The 21,856-nt window shown below is 45.5% G+C and overlaps 1 protein-coding gene across 1 annotated transcript in view; it reads right to left on the bottom strand.

Annotated features, from left to right (window-relative positions):
- Window positions 1-2,902: 2,902 nt before the first annotated feature.
- SCD5 (stearoyl-CoA desaturase 5) overlaps window positions 2,903-21,856 on the bottom strand; it is a 41,242-nt gene continuing 22,288 nt past the window's right edge. Inside the window, exons 2-4 of the mRNA XM_088657091.1 lie at window positions 11,496-11,626; window positions 8,688-8,893; window positions 2,903-3,191 (exon numbers count right to left, since the gene is read on the bottom strand). Of these exons, the coding sequence (XP_088513217.1) occupies window positions 2,903-3,191; window positions 8,688-8,893; window positions 11,496-11,626 (626 nt within the window). The remainder of the gene's footprint in view (window positions 3,192-8,687; window positions 8,894-11,495; window positions 11,627-21,856) is intronic.

Genomic DNA, 21,856 nt, shown 5'->3' with positions numbered 1-21,856 from the left:
GCGTAGACCATGAGTCAGCAAACTAAGGCTCGGGGGCCGGATCCGGCAATCACCGCGTGGAGATTCTGATCGTTCAGGCTGCGCCATTCCTCCCCCTCCCTCACACACACCGCGGCGGCGGCGCCTCGTCCCTCCCTCCTCCTGGCTTCTCCCCACCCTGTCTAGAGGAGGAAGGGGCCTGGGCCTTGTTGAGCTGTGGTTGGCTGAGTGCCATTTTAAACAGCCCCTCTCTGGAGCCAGCCCTTTTGTGCTGCTCGTTGTCCCTCCACTGCCAGCCCCTGCCGCTTGCAAGGCACAGGAGCCGCAGTTGGCTGAGCGCCATTTAAAGCAGACCAGCCCCTCTCTGGAGCCAGCCCTTTCGCAACACTCATCGTCTCGCCGCCACCGCCGCCAGCCCCTACCACTCGTAAGGCACAGGAAAGCAGCCACCGGGGCTCGTCCGGGGCTGTGCAGAAGGGAGGGGAGAGTCGGTGAGGGAAATCCCCCCCCCAAAAAAAATATAGTCCGGCCTTCCACAAGGTCTGAGGGACAGTGCACCGGCCCCCTGCGGAAAATTTGCTGACCCCTGTGTAGACATTTAAGCGCCATCAGACACACCCTAAACAAGACCCCCAACAACAGTGGCATTTGACAGGTTGGAAGATGGCACATCTAACATTGGAGGGGGCGGGGACCGAGAGGAAGAACTAGATCAATGAAATAACAGGAGTATGAGAAGAAGCACTGTGTTTCTCCTAAAATAAGACGGTCCTCAAAAATAAGCCATGTCAGGCTTTTAATTAGTAGAATAAATATAAGACATCCCCCGAAAATAAGCCGGGGGTGGGAGCCGCTTCGGGGAGTGCAGCGCAGCGCGAAGAGCCTGGTGAGAGGCAGCTGCGGCTGCAGGTGAAGCCCGGGATCTGCGTGGGCGACTGGGGGCGAACGCACTGAGCGCTGCGGCGGTGGTGAAGAGACCATTACAACCGCCGTGAGTCTTTATTTTAGTCCAAGTGAAATGAAAGCTTACGCCGCAATCGTCTTTTAAGGTGCCGCGGATCTTTGTTGCTGTTCATGGTCGCAAGCCGTCAATTCCAGTCACCTTCCCGTTGCATCTGTGACCTCGAGATCCGAGACAGAGTATGCACGAAGACAGTGTTGCATCCCCAGTGGCTTCTGGATGCTGCCATTTTGCATTTCTGATTTATATCCCTTCATTCTCTTAATGCAGGGCCTGGCCTACACAAACGCCAGCAAGGGTATTCGTTGGCTGGTGGTGGCATATTTGGCCCAATAGAATGTGCCGCTAAATGAACCACTGGGAGGACTGCTGGTGCTATTGAGTCTAGTAGCACTGCAAGAATAAATTAAGGGGCGTAACGGGCACCAGGGTGCATTTGCATTTGTTGGCATCCATCATAGCTGCCAAGTCTCCCGTATTCCCTGGGAAACCCCCGTTTTTCCAGCTGTTCCCAGCTGGAAAAACGGATTTTTTTGTTTTTCCCTGGTTTACTTACCGGCCAAGGGAGGCTCCTTCTGTGCATGTCTGGAGTCTCTGGACATGCACAGAAGCGATTTCTGGTGCGGCGGCTATTTTGGAACTGGGCGGAGCATGCTCAGAAGCGACTTTCGATGCTGCTCTGCCCAGTTCCAAAATGGCGGCAGCGCTACTTCCGGTCTGCTGATCCCTGGGCAGTGTGTCTGGAAGACCTGGGATGCCCAGATGACAAGACTCACAGATGTGACCCAAAGGAAAGCAGAGCAATATGTTTGGCTGCAGGAGTTGCCAGAAGGAGGCGGGCAAGACGCCATCCAACTGTCTCTAAGCATGGAGGCTGCAGAATGCCAGTTTGGTTAAGATGGGGCTCTACTGGCTGGCTGGATTACTGCAGTGCTAAACCATTGCACGATACCACTATCTAATGCTAGATTAATTGCTGAGTCTCTAAATCTAGCATTAGACAGTGGTGCCGTGCAATGGTTTAGCACTGCAGTAATCCAGCCAGCCAGTAGAGCCCCGCCTTAAGCAAACGGGCATTCTGCATTCTCCATGCTCCAGCCATTAGGGTAATATTTGAAGGCAGTTGTATTTCATCCACCTCCTGAAATTGTTGTGGAGCCGTACTAACAGGGACAGAGCTCCCCATTGCCTTTGCAATTCCCAGTAAGCCATGAAACACTGCAAAAACAGTCAGGTCTGGAACCTGAATCTCTGAAGGCCCTCAAACAAAACCACCCGAAAAACTGTCTTGGGAGAAGGAAACAAGTTCATCATGAAGTAAGGTGTTCATTGTTGTTGTTGTTTAGTCGTTTAGTCGTGTCCGACTCTTTGTGACCCCATGGACCATAGCACGCCAGGCACTCCTGTCTTGCACTGCCTCCCGCAGTTTGGTCAAACTCATGTTCGTAGCTTCGAGAACACTGTCCAACCATCTTGTCCTCTGTCGTCCCCTTCTCCTAGTGCCCTCCATCTTTCCCAACATCAGGGTCTTTTCCAAGGATTCTTCTCTTCTCATGAGGTGGCCAAAGTATTGGAGCCCCAGCTTCACGATCTGTCCTTCCAGCGAGCACTCAGGGCTGATTTCCTTCAGAATGGATAGGTTTGATCTTCTTGCAGTCCATGGGACTCTCAAGAGTCTCCTCCAGCACCATCATTCAAAAGCATCCATTCTTCGGCAACCAGCCTTCTTTATGGTCCAGCTCTCACTTCCATACATCACTACTGGGAAAACCATAGGTGTTCATATAGTTGCTTAATCAACTTAACAGTAACTTCTAGAGAAGTTTGGAAGAAAACAAACCAAATGCCATCATTACAAATAAGGGATGAGGCTTTCCAGATGTTGTTGGAGGACAATGGCCACCATCCCTGACCACTAGGAATGCTTCCTGGGGCTGATGGAGTCCTGCAACATCTGGAGGGCTACAGGCTCCCCATCCCTATTCCAGATGTCTCTGGAGACTGTTTTTGGTACTCACCAATAGCTCCTATAGTGACAAAGGAGTTCTGCCGAGGATTGATGTTCTTGTTGTACGGCCGATTGCCATACATGTGAGCAGCGCTATTGACCAGCCAAGAAACATTGAGAGAGATGGTGTAACGCAGAATTGAAGCAAGGAAGTACGAATTCCACAAGCTCTCCCCCCAGAAGTACCAAGGCACAATGGTAGGAACGACGAAACACATCAGCACGACCGAAACCTTATAGTGCCTGCGGAGAAAGGAAAGCAGTGACGGGTCTATGGCTGCATCACACGAGGGGGAAAGGTCTACACTGCTGAAGGCCAAGTCAAACAAATGAGGACAGAAGGTAACAGAAGCCAAATTAGTAAACCATAGACCAGGGGTTCCCAACAAAATTTTCTCGAGGACCCCTCATTGAGCCGCTATTGTGACAAGGACCCCCATTAATTCCTAATCCTAAAATTAAAAAGTGAGAGCCAAATTAAGAGTCTTTTTATATTTTATATTTATACGTTTTTTTTACAGTTACAACAGAGTACTCCATCAGTATACAGTTAGTTTTAATTTTCAGTTCTTAATGAGATGAACCACTTTTTAACCAACGGTCCATTTTTAAGTACGCGAACTGTAGCTTCCGCGAAAAACAACGCTTTGTTTACAAACACTACTGTTTTGCAAAGAGGCAGCGCGCGCCAGGGAGGAGGGAGGGGAATGGAGAAGACAGGGTACCTGCGCAGTAGCGCACAAATGAAGCCGACGCGCGCAAAGCATCTTGGGGAGGTGAGCGTTAGTAGAATGCACGCGCTGCCTCTTTGCAAAACAGTAATGTTTGTAAAGCGCCACCTAACGGCATACAGCAGAACTACTGCCTCTATCTAATTCTAGTTTTGCGCTAGACTCTGCTCGTGCAGGAAGCGGCCAAAACAAAAAATCTGTTATCATACAAAATATATTTAATATTTTTTTTTATTCTAATAGCATCTTGCGGACCCCTCTGGCATAGCTCGCGGACCCCTGGGGGTCCGCGAGCCACCTGTTGGGAACCACTGCCATAGACTGCAGTACAGAGGTACCTCGGGTTACAGACGCTTCAGGTTACAAACTCCACTAACCCAGAAGTAGTACATTGGGTTGAGAACTTTACCTCAGGATGAGAACGGAAATCACGCGCCAGCAGCCCGGTGGCAGCAGGAGGCCCCATTGGCTAAAGCAGTACCTCAGGTTAAGAACAGTTTCAGGTTAAGAACGGAGCTCCAGAACAAATTAAGTTCTTAACCCAAGGTACCACTGTATATATTTAGTGCAAAGCCAAAGAATGGGAGACAAACTTACTTTTCGTCTTAAGAGAAACCTGCACGAAAATCCTGGGAAATGCTGTCAAATATTATTTTATTTTTATTATTCCTCCATTGCAGGGGGTTGGCCCAGCTGTTCCTTGGGATCCCGTCCAACTCTACAATTCTATGATTCTATATGGCAACAAATTTTCAGCTTCTGGAAATTCTGATTCCAATTGCCCTTCAGATTCCTACCCTCCTGCATAAAAACCACGGGAGTTTATAAATCCCAGTGGTGAAGTGGGCAGGAAAATGTTTATATTCTACCCATCAGCCAAGTTCTCTGGAGAGTTTACAGCGGTTTGCCCAGTTGGATTCGAGATGTTCTCACTTTTAATACCCAGTTCACATCCATTCATTTGCTTCATATTGCTTCATATTTGCTTCATATTATGATTGTTATTATTTATTGAATCTGTATCACCCTTCGTCCAAAGATCACAGGGTGATTCACAACATAAAAATACAAACTGAGATCACAAAATACATTGTAAAAAAAAGAACAAGAACAAACCTAGAATCCCCACAAACACATTTAAAATGACATTGAATGTTAACCAGCCAAAGGACTAGTTAAAGAGAAACGTTTTTGTATGGTGCCTAATCCTGTTGAATCCCTTGGTGGTTCTGCCATCTGGTTCCTCCCACCATTACCTCTGTGTCCAACCAGTCCATGACAGCTAAAGACTGGCTCAACCCATATAGAACCTTTGACAGAAGTCTTGGACTACAAATCCCATCATTGCCAGCCAGCCAGCAAAGGCTGTATTAGGAGATGTCCAACATCAAACTTCACTTCCCATGCATGTTCCCCCCCCCACTGACCCCACTCCCTGCAACCCAAACAACTGGAGAACCTTTGCTTCTCTCCAAAATGCTGCTTGCTGCACACAACCATTTGGAATGGGATTCGTCGCAGTCCCAGAATTTCTGCTGATTTGTGCCGAGCAACATCACTCGGAGCAATTGTCGTTTGCCAGAATTAGTGTCAATGAGGGCATATTCCTTCCTCATTAATGCAGATGCTTAGAGTGCATTGCCAAAAAAAGGAAAGGAAAGGGAATTCTGCAGTGGAAAGTCTCACAAGCACCCAACTCCCCAATGATTTATTTTTTTTAAGCCGTTCCAGAGCAGATATTATGGCAATCTCCTCCAGCCTGCTCATAGTGCTTTTCATAGGAACACAGGAAGATGCCTTGGGCCAAGCGTGGTGGTTCCCAAAGTGGGTGGTGCTGCCCCCTGGGGGCTGGTGGGACTACTTACAGGAGGAGCTAAAAGAAAAGGGGGGCTGGAGGGGTAAATGCCTATCAGACTTCAAAAAGCTGGTATCAATGGATCAGTTTAGCTGAATTAATTAGATAATTTTAATTGAATTTTGAATAAATGTGCAATGAATTTTCATTTCTCAATTAAATTTATGTACCACCCTTCACCTGCGGATCACAGGGTGGTTTGCAGTATAAAATAGTTACTGCTTTGAATTTTATTGTGTTATTGTCTTCCTTACTGGAAACTGCTGTTCTGAAGAATGTTTTTTTTGTCTGTCCGTCCCCAAATTTGGGAAGTACTGTTTACTGGCAGTGGCTCTCAGGGTTTTCAGACAAGGGAGATTTCCAGACCCACCTGGAGATGTTGGGAATTGAACCCTGGGACCTTCTGCATGCAAAGCAGATGCTCTGCTGGTGAGCTCCAACCTCTTCTCCTGAAAGATTTGTGCATCCTGGTTTGGCATGCGACATTGCGACATCTCTTGAAGTTAGGGTTGGGCTGTCAGCTCTCCAGCCAAATGCTCCATGTAAAACCCACAGTAGTGCGTCATAATCATCACACAAATCACATTTGAAGGCTCAGGTCACATAATTCCTTGCCCTTGCAGATCTGCATTTTTTTTGGGGGGGGGGGAACCCACAATAATCTGTACAACCGTACAAGCCCTTAGCGAAGGACAGGTTTTGTCAAGGCTATTAAATGCTAAGGGTTGTAGCCAATGCTATTGGCCTACTCGACGCAGACCCACTGAAATCAACAGACATTATTTCAGTGAGTTAATCTGAGTAAAACTTAACCGGAAACAACATTGAACAGTTTCAGTGTCTGGGTTGTAGCTAACTAAGTTTCACTCATAGATAGGGTTGCCATATTTCAAAAAGTGAAATTCCGTTGAGCCTTTTTGGGACACTATTTTCGGGAAATTCTGGACATATGGCAGCCCTTCTCATAGACCGCCTAAAATTAATGAAATGATCTACTGGTCTACTACCCCTAGTATTGCAAGATTTGTCATGAGAGCACTTGGGTATGTTTAGCCTGGAGAAGAGAAGGTTAAGGGGTGGTATGATAGCCATGTTCAAATATATAAAATGATGCCATATAGAGGAGGGTGAAAGGTTGTTTTCTGCTGCTCCAGAGAAGCGGACACGGAGCAATGGATTCAAACTACAAGAAAGAAGATTCCACCTAAACATTAGGAAGAACTTCCTGACAGTAAGAGCTGTTCGGCAGTGGAATTTGCTGCCAAGAAGTGTGGTGGAGTCTCCTTCTTTGGAGGTCTTTAAGCAGAGGCTTGACAGACATATGTCAAGAATGCTTTGATGGTGTTTCCTGCTTGGCAGGGGGTTGGACTGGATGGCCCTTGTGGTCTCTTCCAACTCTATGATTCTATGAACTGAAATTGTCAACCAAAATCTTTACTTTTCTGGTTTATCACCACCACAGTTATTAACACTGGGTTTCAGTAAAACAAATAATTTAATTAGACAGCGCCTATATGATATCGAGCGACAGAATGATTTGGCCACCATAAGGAAATTTTGTCTGTGGTATGATTCTTTTCCACCTGGTCATTTTGACACTTTGGCACCCTATTTTCAAAATTTAACAATTCCAAAATACAGATGCGCTTTCACTTTCGCAAGATTGAATATACTGTCCTCGGCTGTGCTTGATGGTCAATTTCAATAAATTCCACTGGAAAAAATGGTTATGTCCCTGTGAAGATGGCAGTATTGTGTCAGTGGGTCATGTGCTTCTGGCTTGCACTCTTTATAAAGATTTGAGGTTGTTACCCCTCTATTATTGTCCCTGCCGGGTCACTCAACCATTGCTACTGTGGCCTTCCTTTTAGCAGATCAAGATGATCAGGTGACAGCAAAAACGGCAAGGTTTTTAGCCGGGGCAATTAGAATAAGATCTATTATTTGATTATTGATGTAAACCCCCAACTGTATTTTGTATAGTTAAGTTTTTACCTCTATCTTCAGTACATTTTATTTTATTTTACTGCTATGGCTAGTGGCTAATGCAAATGAAGATTCTTGTAAAGAACTTCTGGGAAAAGATTTATAATGAAATGAAAAAGGTGTTAAAAACACCTTTATTATGAAACCAGAAGCGTTTTTACTTGGAATAGTCAGAGAGGAATTACAAAAAAAAGATATTATGTTTTTTCTGTATGCCACAACAGCAGTGAGGATTTTATTGGCTAAGAATTGGAAGAGTGAAGACCTACTTACAGTGGACGAATGGCAGCTGAAGATGATTGAATTTATGGAACTGGCTGAATTGACCGGGAGACTTCGTGACCAGAGAAAAGAATCGGTGGAAGAAGATTGGAATAAATTCAAAGTTTATTTAAGAAATAATTGCAATATTGGAAATGTTTAATATAAGATTTGGAAGTACAGGGAGGTTGTAGAGGAGGATTTGTAGAGGTATTGTAGTATATTAAGATTTAGATATAAGTGTTGTTAAGGAATTAATAAGAGGTGAAATTTGTTAGTTAAGGTAAAATAAGATGATTGAAGTATGATATAGAAATTACTAAGGATGATATGCAATGATACGCAGCAAGGAGGGACATGAGGAAGTCAGGACACATGAATGATAAATATGGCTGTTTTCTTTTTTTCTCTTTTCTTTTTGTAATTTGTATTTTTGTGTTTTATGTGATTTTTTGTATTTTTGTGTTTTATATGGTTTTTTCCCAGTTTTATAAAACCAATAAACATATTTTGGGGGGAAAGAGAAAGAGAACTAAATTTTGCAGTGTCTGTTAACTTCAGTGTGTGTACAGTCGTACCTTGGAAGCTGAACAGAATCCATTCCGGAAGTCCGTTCGACTTCTAAAACGTTCGGAAAACCAAGGCGCAGCTTCCGATTGGCTGCAGGAAGCTCCTGCAGCCAATCGGAAGCCGTGGAAGCCCCGCCGGACATTTGGGTTCCAAAGAATGTTTGCAAACAGGAACACTCACTTCTGGGTTTGCGGCGGTCGGGAGCCAAAATGTCCGAGTACCGAGGCGTCTGGGATCCAAGGTATGACTGTATTCTGAGTAGGATTAGCCGGGGATACAACCCTCTGCCTTCTCCTCTTGCTAAGGTCTTTCCCCCTGTCCTTCTGTTTCACTCACTTTCTTTGAAACATGACAACAGGGTCGTCCAACAGGTCACTGAAGTCCAGCTTCCTTCCTTTCTCTATGACATCTCGATGCTTCCGGACAAAGAGCCAGCCAACGTGGGCGAAGAAAAAGCCGCGCTTGGCATTGTGGGGGTCGGCATCCGTCTCCGAGTACTTGTGGTGGACTCGGTGGTCTCGGGCCCATTCGAAAATGTCGTTCTGCATGGAGGGTGGCAGGAGGGTTTAAGCGATTAGAGTTTGACATCACAGGGACATAGTTCCAAACACAAGCACAGTTCACCATAGCATGGAAAAAACAACAACTGTTTGCGTCAAATGATTTTTTTTCTTGCATTGTTGTATTTTCTGTTTTTTGTATTCTCTTTTTGTGTTTTGAATTTTTGTATGTTTTGCTGTTTGAGAAAAATCTTAATAAATACAGTGGAACCTCGGTTTATGAATACCTCGGTTTACGAATTTTCGGTTTACAAACGCCGCGGACCCATCTGGAACAGATTAATCCACTTTCCATTACTTTCAATGGGAAAGTTCGCTTCAGTTTATGAACGCTTCAGTTTATGAACAGACTTCCGGAACCAATTACACCCATGCTTCGGGTTAAGTACGCTTCAGGTTGAGTACTCCGCGGACCCGGCTGGAACGGATTAATCCACTTTCCATTACTTTCAATGGGAAAGTTTGCTTCAGTTTATGAACGCTTCAGTTTATGAACAGACTTCCGGAACCAATTGTGTTCATAAACCGAGGTACCACTGTATATATAAAAAATAAATAAATAGAAATTATGTACAGTGGTACCTTGGTTTAAGTACACAATTGGTTCCGGAAGTCTGTTCATAAACTGAAGCGTTCATAAACTGAAGCGAACTTTCCCATTGAAAGTAATGGAAAGTGGATTAATCCGTTCCAGACGGGTCCGCGGAGAACTTAAACTGAAAGTACTCAAACCGAGGCATACTTAAACCGAGGTGTGACTGTATTGTAATTATTTAAGAGTGAACTTCTGTTTAATTATTATTTGCTGGCATTTTATTTTATTGTGTATAGTCGTACCTCAGAAGTCAAATGGTATTCGTTCCGGAAGTCCATTTGACTTCCAAAATGTTCGGAAACCAAGGTGCGTCTTCCTATTGGCTGCAGGAAGCTCCTGCAGCCAATCAGAAGTCGCAGAACCTGTACCAGACATTCAGGTCCCCAAGAACGTTTGCAAACCGGAACACTCACTTCCGGGTTTGCAGCGTTCGGGAGCCAAAACGTTCGACTCGCAAGGTGTCCGGCATCCAAGGTACAACTGTACTATTGTAATGGATTGTTGAACATTGCTTTATCTGATACAAGTTGCTTATTTTAAAGCTATGTTTATTATTACATTTTTGTATTGGATCAAATTGCTATAAGGTGTGCAATCTTTATTGTTTCTTCAGTTTGTAAACTGCCTTGTGTATAACAATTCGGAAAGGCAGTATACCAACTAAAAGTGAAATTAAAAAATGTAATGAAATTGGTGGGGAAGAGAGATTTTCAGGAGAAATGTGGTAAGTGTAGGGCCCCCTCCATCATCGCTCCATTTCAAACAACCCCTTCCCTTTGGCATACCTTCCAAGTGCCCCAATTTAACTGAGACAGCCACACTTTTCTTAAAAGGTGTCCCAGGCTCTGCCTTTGTCCTGGGATGCCCTGATTTCATGCCGCCTGCGGACAGGGGCCATGGAAGCAGTTCCTGCAGCAGCAGCAGCAGCATTATGTCAGGGACTGAACTGAGGAGGAATGGTGGGAGCCCCCCTTTTTTCTGAACCTTCCCTAGGGCAGTTGGACAGTATTGATGTAGAACAGTGGTTTGCAGAGGGGCATAGTCCAGAGGGAGGAAAGCTGGGTGAGGAGCAGCTGGAAGAGGAAACACGAAGAGAGATTCAGCGTCCTTGGACAGCATTCCTGACACTCCCCCTTCGCCCAAGACTAGAAGGGCTTGGAAAGTGTTAGAACAGAAAGCGCAACGGCAACAAGCTCAGATTACCCAACATAGGAGTGACACAGTTTAATGGGGACCGAGGGGGTAAACCTTTTACTGGGAGCAACACCATTTTTTTTTTAGAGAGAGATGCATTCCTTTGTCTCTTACTGTGATCATTAAAGAACTTATCCTGGTAAGAATGCTCCTTTCATTTGATCTGCTTATTTATTGCCACCAGGGGAGGGATCCGATTCCTCGAAGTCTGACACATTGTGAAGGAGAGCATCCCAACCTTTGGGAAGGAGGCGCAGGGCTCTGGCAAGATCCTGGAGCCCTCCTGCCTCCTTCCCAAACCTGGCAAACACTTGCCCAGCTTTCCCTCCCTGTCAGAGCATTGTGCCTCTTTCCCTAAGCTGGACAGAAGCTTCCCAGGCTTTGGAAAGGAGCCCATGTCCTGATTTTTATCAGAAGAATGCTGGAACGTATGTTATGGGGAAGGGCTGTGGCTCAGGGACAGAGCATCTGTCCTGCATGAAGAAGGTTCAATCCCCACCATCTCCAGGTAGGGCAGGAAGAGATCCCTGTCTGAAAACCTGGAGAGTGGAGTGCCAGTCAGTGGAGACAATGTTGAACTAGATGGATCACTGGCCTGGTGTGATAAAATCCCCTCTGCTTTGCACCAACTGTTTTGCTTCCATCACACAAGCGTCTGCATGCAGAGCTTCGTTCATCCCGAGGAGCGGAAATGCTCCTCTTGCAAAGGGAGCTTCACCCATTGAGCAGCCTGTCATCAGTGGAGAAATGAAAATGCAGGCATGGATGGGCAGCAGTTAGAGCCCAGTTGCTCACCTGAAAGGCCATTGAATTTGCTACAGCCAGGAATATCCGCAAAGGTAGCTTGGCTTTGTAAGATCTGTGACTCCACAGGCGATGGGCCCCTGCTGTCACTCCCAGGGCGGTCACAAAGAAACACAGGTATGCTGTGCAAAAGATAAAGGAGAAATGGGGGGGGGGGGAGAAATAAATAAAGTGTAAATACCAAGCAATTGCATCCGTTATTGTTCCTTGTTAAAATATAGCTCAGACTCTCATAGGTGTTGCTGTTGGTGAACTATTTTCTAATTGCATACCTTCCAAGTATCCTGATTTTTCAGGGACAGTCCCAGAATTACAAAAGGCACCCCAGCTTCTGATTTTATCCTGGAATTCCCTATTTCCCCACCAGTGCTACTGCCGAGCTCGGGGAGGATGAGCCAGCATTTGTCCTGAGCAACGACGATGGTGGTGGCATCATCCTGTTGCCTCTCCATGGCCACTGCTCCTTGGGCCCCTCTTAGCAGCTGTTGGAGAAGAAGCAAGGAGGAAAGGCTAGGAAAGTGGTACACATGTACAGCGGCCAGGGTGCTACTGGCGCAAAGATGGAAAAGAACAGAGGTTCCAACTGTGGAGGAGTGGAGGGTCAAAATGGTAGAATATGTGGAATTGGCTAGACTGACTGGAAAAGTAAGAGAACAAAAAGATCAGAAAGCCCAAAAAGAATGGAGAAAATTTACAGAATATCTAAAAAAAATATGATAAACCAACAATAACACTAATTGGCATGAGTTAACATCTACAACTGTAATAATGGAATATAACCGAGATTTTGATAAAAGAGAAAACATATAGAAATGAAGGATGAAGAGCAGGTAATAGATAAAAGAGGATAGAAAACCAAATGTGAAAGAAGGTGGAAGTCTGGTTCGGCGGAACTAAAGGAGAAAGACAATAGGAAAAGATGTTAAGATAATAAAGGGGAGGGGGAAAGGTTTTTTTTTAAATTATTATTGTATTTTGTGAAATAACTGTTATTGGCACTGTAATTGATTCTAGTCTTGAATATACATTGATATTATTTTGGTATGGATATTTACTTTGAACAAGAATATATAAGCCTGTATTAGGAATTATGTACGAAAATTAATAAAAAGTATTTTTAAAAAAGAAAAGAAAGTGGTACACTTTGGAATTCGCTGGAAAGGCACATGTGAAAGGTTTGACAACCTATAAATTGATGCTTTTCTTTGCTGCATGGTTTGCCATGTTAAACCTCCACTGGGATTCCCTCACCAAAGAGTCCTAAATTTTGGGCTTTCAAGATTCCAACACGATATACCTGCTGTACCTTGACCTCCCACTCTGACTGTGTACTGTATTGATTAGAACACTAAAGGTTTCGGGCAAAAACCATAATCCAGGTTTGTGTCCTTTATCACTCTAATGCACGGGTGTCAAACACAAGGCCTGGGGGCCAAATCCGGCCCGCCAGACCTCGTCATGTGGCCCGCCGAGCGCCCCAGCCAGTAGGACCCAGCAGCGGGACCTTGCTGCTGAAGCGCCACGCCGACAAAGCGCTGACAAACAGCTGGGGCCGGGGGGGGATAGAAAGGCGGTCGGAGCAGCGCTGCGTGGAGCGCCCCGAGACACAGCAGGAGAAGGAGGAGGCAGCTTGCCGGGTCAGCGCCCGGCAACGCCGCACGGAGAGTCCCGAGCCTCTGCAACGCAGCAGTGCTCTGTAGCACTTTGAATCCTCCTCCTCCTGCCACGGCTCGGCGCCTGGAAACGGCTGCTGCTGCTGAAGCACAGACAAAGCACCCAGCAGCGCTGCGTGGAGGAGGAGGAGGATTCAAAGTGCTACAGAGCACTGCTGCGTCCCAGAGGCTCGGGACTCTCCGCACGGCGCTGCCAGGCACTGACCCGGGTAGCCTCCTCCTCCTCTTGCCTCACCTCCTTCTCCTCCTGCCGCGGCTCAGCCTCATGAACGTGAGCTCAGCAGCGGCTCAGCCTCACGAACGCGCAACTCTGAGGCTTTACGCACTTCTCCTAAAACGGACACCCACTGCCTCACGCTGCACGGGAAATGCTTTTTGCCCCTGAGTCCCTTTGCGCTCTTTTCTGGCGCTGAATCAAGGCGGCCACCCCCCCTTCCCTTTCTTTCTTCCTCTCTCTCGTTCTTATTCTTTCTTTCCCTCTCTTTCCTTCCTTCTTTGTCTTCTCTCCCTCTTTCTTTTTCTTTCATTCTTTATTCCTTCTTTCCTACTCTTCTTTCTCTCACCTCTTTCCTTCCTCTCTCCCTCCTGCTCCCTCTTTTCTTTCTTCCTTCCTTCCATCCTTCCCATCTTTCTTCCTCTCCCTCATTCTTATTCTTTCTTTCCCTCTACTTCCTTCCTTCTTTCTCCCTTTCCGTCTTCCCTCCCTCTTTCTTTTTCTTTCCTTCTTTATTCCCTTCCTTATTTCCTACTCTTCTTTCTCTCCCCTCTTTCTTTCCTTCCTCTCTCCCTCTCTTTTTTCTTCCTTCCTTCCTTCCTCCCTCCCCTCCCCCTCCCCCTCCTCAGAAACATAGGATGCTGTTTTATACTTCTGGCCCTTAAACCCTGGAACCAGGAGAGCAGCTCCAGTGAGTCAACCTCAGCTAGTCCCTTTGGTGAAGGGTGGTGGCTCACTGGCAGAACATCTGTCCTGCATGTAGAAGGACCCCAGCATCTCCAGGTACTAGTAGCTCTGCAAAGGTCCTGCATGAAACCCTAGCGAGCCTCCACCACCCAGTGCAGTTACCAAAAATCATTTTTCAATAAATTGTACAATAATTGTACATTTAAATATCTACTTGCCATTATTCTGACTATGTTTCTGCTTTCAGAGCTAGTTATTACTTACATTATTACAAAAAACAGTAATAATTGAATGTAGTGACAATAATTTATGATAATAAAGAGTGGACACAGTCCTACAGATACAACCGGCCCTTTGAGGGTGACCAAACTGCTGATGCGGCCCCCGATGAATTTGAGTTTGACACCCCTGCTCTAATGTAACCCTCCAAATGCAATATGTGTGCATGGAAGCACAATTCTGGCCCGTTTCCCCATCATCCCATTCCCAAGTGACTGGCAGGCGACAGTACTAAAGTCTGCCTGTTCCCAAAGACCCTCTCTGCCTTTGATGGACCATAATCTCTTCTCTCTATGTCTCATCTGACTGAAACGTACAAGGAACACTTTCTGTTCTGCCCTGGATCGTCCAGAACTCCAAAAGACTCATTTGAAGATACCGGAATCTTTTGAAGATGAAGCTGTCTCCAGCTTCTTATTCCCCATGTCTCTTCAGGGGGCCTTATCTTCTCCCCCCACTAAGATAACCACATCCCTCCTGTTGCTTTTATATCACTTTGAGCATAGCAGCACTAATACTGCCAAGAGGAAGCCAGCTGTTCCTCCACAACATCCTGGGTGGCAACAGAAAGGCTTTCATCCGTGCTCCGTTTTGAAAAATGTCAATTTTGCTCATCATGTGTGGAAGCGGGAACAAGGCAGCATCATCCAAACAGATTGCGGTCCCTGAAGGAGTCTCTGCCTTGAAGATTGCACCAAACGCTTCTCTGATGAGGTGCATCGTTCTCAAAGGCTGTAAACATAAACAGCGACAGTCGAAGGAATCCTTTGCCAACCTGGTGCCTGCGAGATGTTTTGGACCACAACTCCCATTCGGCACCAGCCAGGACAACTTGATGGGAGCACCAGGTTGGCAACAACAGCTGGTTTTAAACTGTGCCTCCAACCCCTTGTGTAATTGCCAGTAGAATTTCTTGTGAAGGATTGCTAGCACAGATGAAGACACAACTGAAATCAAAACATAATTTTGGGTTTTGGAACTTGGGTACCAAAATCTAAGTTTAAAAGGGGAGAGAGGGAGAGAGAGAGAGAGAGGAAGGGAGAGGGAGGGAGAGGGGGGAGAGAGAGAGAGGGAGGGAGGGAGGGAGAGGGAGGGAGAGGGGGGAGAGAGAGAGAGGGAGGGAGGGGGGGAGAGGGAGAGAGGGGGGGAGGGAGAGGGAGAGAGAGAGAATGAGAGGGAGAGGGAGAGAAAGCTGTCAATTGTGAATGGCAAGTATTTAAATGGAATTTAAAACGATATAGATATAGATACTGTATAGATATAGATATAGATAGATATACAGTGGTACCTCTACTTACGAATTTAATGCGTTCTGAACGCACATTCTTAAGTTGAAAAAAATTGTAAGTCGAATCCCATAGGAATGCATTGGGAGAAAAAATCCGTAAGTCGAAGCAACCCTATCTAAAAATTCGTAAGTAGAAAAAATCCTATCTAAACCGCATCCAAGATGGCAGATGGAGCTCCATTCGTAAGTAGAAACATTCGTAAGTAGAGTTATTCGTAAGTAGAGGTACCACTGTATATAGATATATATTTCTGGCTGCTTTTTCCCTAATTTACCCCCTTGTTTTATGGAGCTTAATTTGGAGAGCTGTTTTGGAATGCAGCTACTTTTCTAAACTGGTCCATGTTTTAACATGTTTTCTGTAGGGCTGCCATATAAATATTCTCATTTTAAAAACTGTTTGGAATTGTTTTACATAAGCTGCCTTACATACAAAAGAGAGAGAGAGAGAGCAATTTACAAGTAAGTTTATCAGAAGGGGCCACCTTTCAACGGTAGACACAGGTTTTCTCCCTAGTGTCTCCAGCTAAAAAGATCAGGTAGCACATGAAATAAAAGGCCTTGTATCGTATGACTGGAGAGTCACAGCCATATCATATTACTGGAAGGGTCATAGCTCAAAGGTAGATCACATTCTGTGTTGAGTCTCCAACACCTCCAGCTGGGCTTGGAAGAGGATCCTGTCTGAATTCCTGAAGAACTACTGAACAATACTGCGCTAGATGGATCCATCTTCTGATTCAGTGTAAGACAGCTTCCTATTTTCTTTCTTTTCTTTTTTTTAAAATCAATTTTTATTAAATTTTCACTTACAAATCAATCATATCAAACCAATTATTCCAAATTATACAAATATATATCTATTAAACCAAATATTATGCCAAATTATAAAAAAATTGCTTCCCCATGCTTCAAATTCTGAGGGTTCTGAATATCGATAATTGCTGCCATTCTAATCAAAGTTCCAAGTTCTTTCCAATCATTTTGATCCAACATAGTCCAGATCTTTTCCAACAGTTCTAATAATATTATTCTCTTCAGCAGCTTCCTATTTTCACTGCCAGTCAGAGCAGGCAATACTGAGCTAGATCAGCGGTGGAGAACTTGTCATCTTCCAGATGTCACTGGTTGGTATTCCCATCGGCTTTGACCCTTGGCCATACTGGATGGGGCTGGTGGTGTTGAACAGCATCTGGGAGGTGGCCAGTTCTGGATGGGGTTGCCATGTTTTTGCTAAGAAAGAGCTAACTCCAACTTCAAACTGTGTGATTTACTGACCAACTCACTCTGTGACACCTTACCAGTTACAAATCAAGACTGTTGCTATTTGCATAGCTCCACCTTGTTTTCAGGGTCACACTAGAATACAATGACAGCTCAGAGAATAGTGTGAAGGCACAATCTAGCAAGCTTACTGAAGCTAAGTTGATCCAGTCTGGTCATTGCCTAGATGGGTATGTGTATGCTGAAGAGTTTGCCAACACAGATGTTTTGATTACACTGTTGTAAGTAGCTCACCACAGGTCTGAAAACCCGGAGTCCAGAGAAGGGTACAGAGTTTGTCCTCAAGAGACAGTGAACCATGCCCAAAGGCTGTATGGGTAAAGACCATTTTTTCCTTGGAGAAGGAAGCTGGACCACGTCCAAATGGCCGTGTGTACCAACAAAGCCAACTGTGCAATTTCCTGATAGTCAAAGAGCTATGACGCCATGACTTATCAGAAGTGCAACATGGTATGGCCAATGCCAATACGCGCGCGCTGCATCTGTATGGAGTGTGCATGTGCAGCATCCCGTACGGACTGCGCACGCGTGGCAGCACATACAGACGCCCGTATGGACGGCGCATGAGAGCAGCAGCCTGTACAGCCGCCGTGCGAGTGGGGCCATACTGACTGCGCGGACCCTCGGCCACTCTACAGCTGAGGGAGGCAGGGGCCATCTTGTCACCCCCCCGCCAGAATGGCACCCAGGGTGACCCTCCTCCACCCCCCCACCCCTGCCGCCAGATGACCAGTTTATTGAGAATTCATCTTGACTTGCTCACACAAAGCCTATGCAGAGGTTAGACTATGTCTGGTCTTAAAACACTTGTTCTGCTTTGTTTGTGGGGAGGTTATGTGACATCCTGCATCCTGATTTGCTTACGCAGTGTTTATATACCCTGCTGTTAATCATTCATTTGCCCCAAACATTCCAGTACATTTCCTCCATAACGTTACTAACCACATAACATCTGTGTGCTTCATTTTTTAAAAAAAGCGGGTTGGTTGTGCTAGTGTGACAGAGCCCTTTCATCAATTTTAATTGCACAAACCAAAATTTCCAGTAAGCGCTTGATTTCCTCCCACAAAATAGTGACAGCTGGGTGTGTGTGTGTGTGTGCCCTTAAATAAACTGCATTTCTTGGGTTGCCAACTGACCGCCCAAATGGTCTGGTCAGCTCCAGCGGTTGCTGAATCTGCAGGCAAAACCTTCCCCCAGCAGGCAAATAAGCATCACCAGCGAATGTAAGCCAGCCAAGATCTTAAAGGCAGAGCTACTGAGGCTAGCAGAAATGTTGGCAACCCTCCAAAATGCATAAATATCAGGACATGGTGGAATATTGAGAAATGGGCCTTTTCACAGAGATTACCCTGCAATTACATTGTAGGCACAGACAACAGCAGCACACAAGGACCCACCTGAATCAAGTGAGGAAGGAGGCAGTGGAAGGAAGGAAGGAAGGACTACAAAATCTCAACTGCGATGATGAAGCGACTCTCAATGTGACTTTGTGAAGCCCGCCAGGGTGTCGCTAGCACTTAACTCGGTGTCTGATGAGCCACATTATAAGCAACGGGGGATGCGGCGATACCTTCCCTTTCCGCAATCAATAGCGCCCGAGGTCTTGCTGCTGAACATAAAAAGCCTTTTACACCCCACCTCACTGCCTGTTTGCTTGTGGATGGAATCCCCATGAGTGGTACAAATTAGGAGGGCTTCAGGGCTCGATTCGCAGGTTTGCAGAGATCAGCTTGTCTGCAAGAAAAACACAGAAGCCAACAGAAGCATCGGTATGCTTCCATTAGCGGGAGGTCACGGCTTCAGCTAAATATATGTCGGATAATGCTCAGCCTCCTCTTCTCCTTCACGCTTTAACAGCAGGGCATTTGCTATGGCAATTTTTTATGAGAACCAAAACCAAAAACACCTACAACCCTTAAAAGAAGATGTAAAAATTCATGGTTCTGAAAGCCACAGGGGACGTCTTCCAAATCAAGATCGTAATCAGGGCCTTAAACCACCCCCACGGCAGGCAACCTGTATATTTATTTATTTTTACCTTTGCAAATGCAGAATTTTACACAGATGAGCACTGGAATTTCATTTTTCCAGCCCACCTCTCTTCCGACAAGTTTACGCTTGTATCCAGAGATATCACATTTGCCCAACACTCAAAAGCATCAAATTTTTGCACCTGGGAAAAACGTGATACTTGCCCAAGGTAGCAGAATCATCAGTGTTGTTGTGATAGCTCAGCAGCATGTGGAAATGGTGGAAAGATAATGACAGAGGAAGGAGAAAGTACTATACACTATCCGCTGGAAAACAAGCTTTAATATCCCACCAAATCCCATTAACGCTCTCTCAGATTTCTCAGATGGGCTATAAAAACGATAAGAAAACATCTTAATCTGATTCAGAGATCGTAAACATTAGTATCCTCTCAATTGTGTTGTATCTATAGCTCTGCATGTCAAAGAAACCATACGAACACAGAAGGGCAGCCACCCGTCTCTGAATTTTTCAATTCAGATAATGGGTTCTAAAATGCTTCTGCTCAGGCAGAATGCCCACAAAATTCAGGTGTTAGCAAAGATAACACAGGTGCATTATTTTAGAGGTAATTGCTTTGCCAAAATGTATATATTAGGCTAAATTGCACACAAGGATGTGCCTAGTGAGAGGAACTCACACTAAAATGCTGGTGAATTTCCGTAGGTTCTTCTAACAAGTTTGCAAACTGATGCGGAACAGTGGAGAATTCAACTTCCGATTGGAAAAATGAGGAAAAGAGAGAAAACAAAATCCAGATCTAGCCTCCTCGTGGCGTGTCAATGCAAGCGTTAAGCCACACTCTGCACCACTTTTCATATACAGTAGCAATTTCCCATCACTTTTCTTATAGCAAACAGTCCAATATTAGAGGAAGTGACTTTTTGTTGGTCAAAGGCCTCCCAATCAGCTTTAATTGTGCAGCCTGAATTTGCTGGCATATCAGTGAATCCCACCTGAAAATAGCAACAGTTTGTAAGACCCCTTAATGCATCCTCAACTAGGTCTCAACTAAAATAAAAAAAATTCCTTCAGTAGCACCTTAAAGACCAACTAAGTTTTTATTTTGGTATGAGCTTTCGTGTGCATGCACACTTCTTCAGATACAGTGAAATGTAAGTGTGCATGCACACGAAAGCTCATACCAAAATAAAAACTTAGTTGGTCTTTAAGGTGCTACTGAAGGAATTTTTTTTATTTTACTTCGATCCAGACCAACACAGCTACCTACCTGTAACTAGGTCTCAACTAAACAGGGCGTAAATCAGAGGGAAGCCCAGTCTTTGTACAGAAAGACCAACAGTGCTGCTTTTCTGATTATAATTGTGCTCAGGAGCCAAAAGCTTGGCTCCTGAGCTTTAAAAGTTTAGTACAGTACATACTCAGTGTTCTGAATGTTTAATGTGCTGACACAGACTCTGCAAAAAGAGGCAATTCCCCCGACGCCCGCACTTGAGCCCAAATTTTCTATCACCCTAAAGCCACTTATTTACGGGCACTGAGCAATCAGTCCAAACGAAAACACGTCCCAGGGGCACAGAGTATTTTAAACAATGAATTCAACGACACCGACCTATATTTTCAGCTAAATGTACTGATGGTAAGTGGAACAAGTCATCGGCTGGTGTTGTTGGGGTGTCAATGAATGTGATCTGGGAGCCAGAAATCCTCAGTTCAAATCTTGGCTCTGCCTCGATTTCACTGATTAGTTTTAGGAACATTCCCAGATTGCATGGTGGCAAAGGCTTGTTTTGCCAAAGTAAGTGGGTCCTTGTGATGGGGGAACCGTGGCCCATCCTGGGTCTGTAGCACCCATACTACACCCTGAAGCACCCTGAAGAACCTGTGGCTCTTCAGGGATTGTTGGACTCCAACTCCCATCAATCCCAGCTGCATGGCCTGTGGCCCAGGGATGATGGGTGTTGTAATTTCACAGCCCTGTTGTAGTGGCTGTTTTATGGGCTCTATATCAGGAGAGAAGGCTTTTGTCCACTGCAAAGGGAAATCCACTTTTGAAGGGATGGCCTTGGACCAGGCAGCCTCAGTTTCTCATCGGTAAACTGGGGGCAAGAGCGATCGCTCGCTAGGGCAAGGTTTCATTATGGGCTTTGTTATAAGAATTCTAAGATGTCATAAATAAAAAGAATGTTCATAAGGTAAACACACACCCGTAAGTATATAAACTGCATGTCTGAATACTTTGGCCACCTCATGAGAAGAGAAGACTCCCTGGAAAAGACCCTGATGTTGGGAAAGATTGAGGGCACTAGGAGAAGGGGGCGACAGAGGACGAGATGGTTGGACAGTGTTCTCGAAGCTACGAACATGAGTTTGACCAAACTGCGGGAGGCAGTGGAAGACAGGAGTGCCTGGCGTGCTCTGGTCCATGGGGTCACGAAGAGTCGGACACGACTAAACGACTAAACAACAACAACAACAACAACTGAAAGAGTACAGGAGAAAATCCTGAAGCCATCTTCACCCTTACGGACCAGAAATATTTCTCTGTAGAGGGAAGTATCTTGGAAGAAATCTTTCCCTATACAGTCAAACCTCGGTTTACGCCTACCTCGGCGAGTGACCGCTTCAGCGAGCGACCGCCATGGACCCAGAAGTGCTTACATCCGGGTTCCGCAGCGTCGGATATGCAGACACGATCTGCGCAGCTTGCGCATGCGCAGAAGCGTGCTTTCAGCAAGCGACCACTTCGGCGAGCAACCGCCTCCGCGGAACGGATTGCGGTCGCAAACCGAGGTACCACTGTAGTTCTTTCCACAAATCTTGTTTTGTGGGCATATTTTGTGTATGACTAGCGTGGGCCTGTGAACTGGAGTCAAGAACTAAAGTATTTACCATCTCCACAAATAGCCCAGACTGACCAGGTACAGCAATC

This window comes from Zootoca vivipara, chromosome Z1 (genome assembly GCF_965207765.1).
Source record: "Zootoca vivipara chromosome Z1, rZooViv2.hap1.1, whole genome shotgun sequence".
Classification (NCBI taxonomy): Eukaryota; Metazoa; Chordata; class Lepidosauria; order Squamata; family Lacertidae; genus Zootoca; species Zootoca vivipara.
The sequence above is the reverse complement of the archived record's forward strand: the minus strand, read 5'-3'. Positions and strand labels throughout refer to the sequence as shown.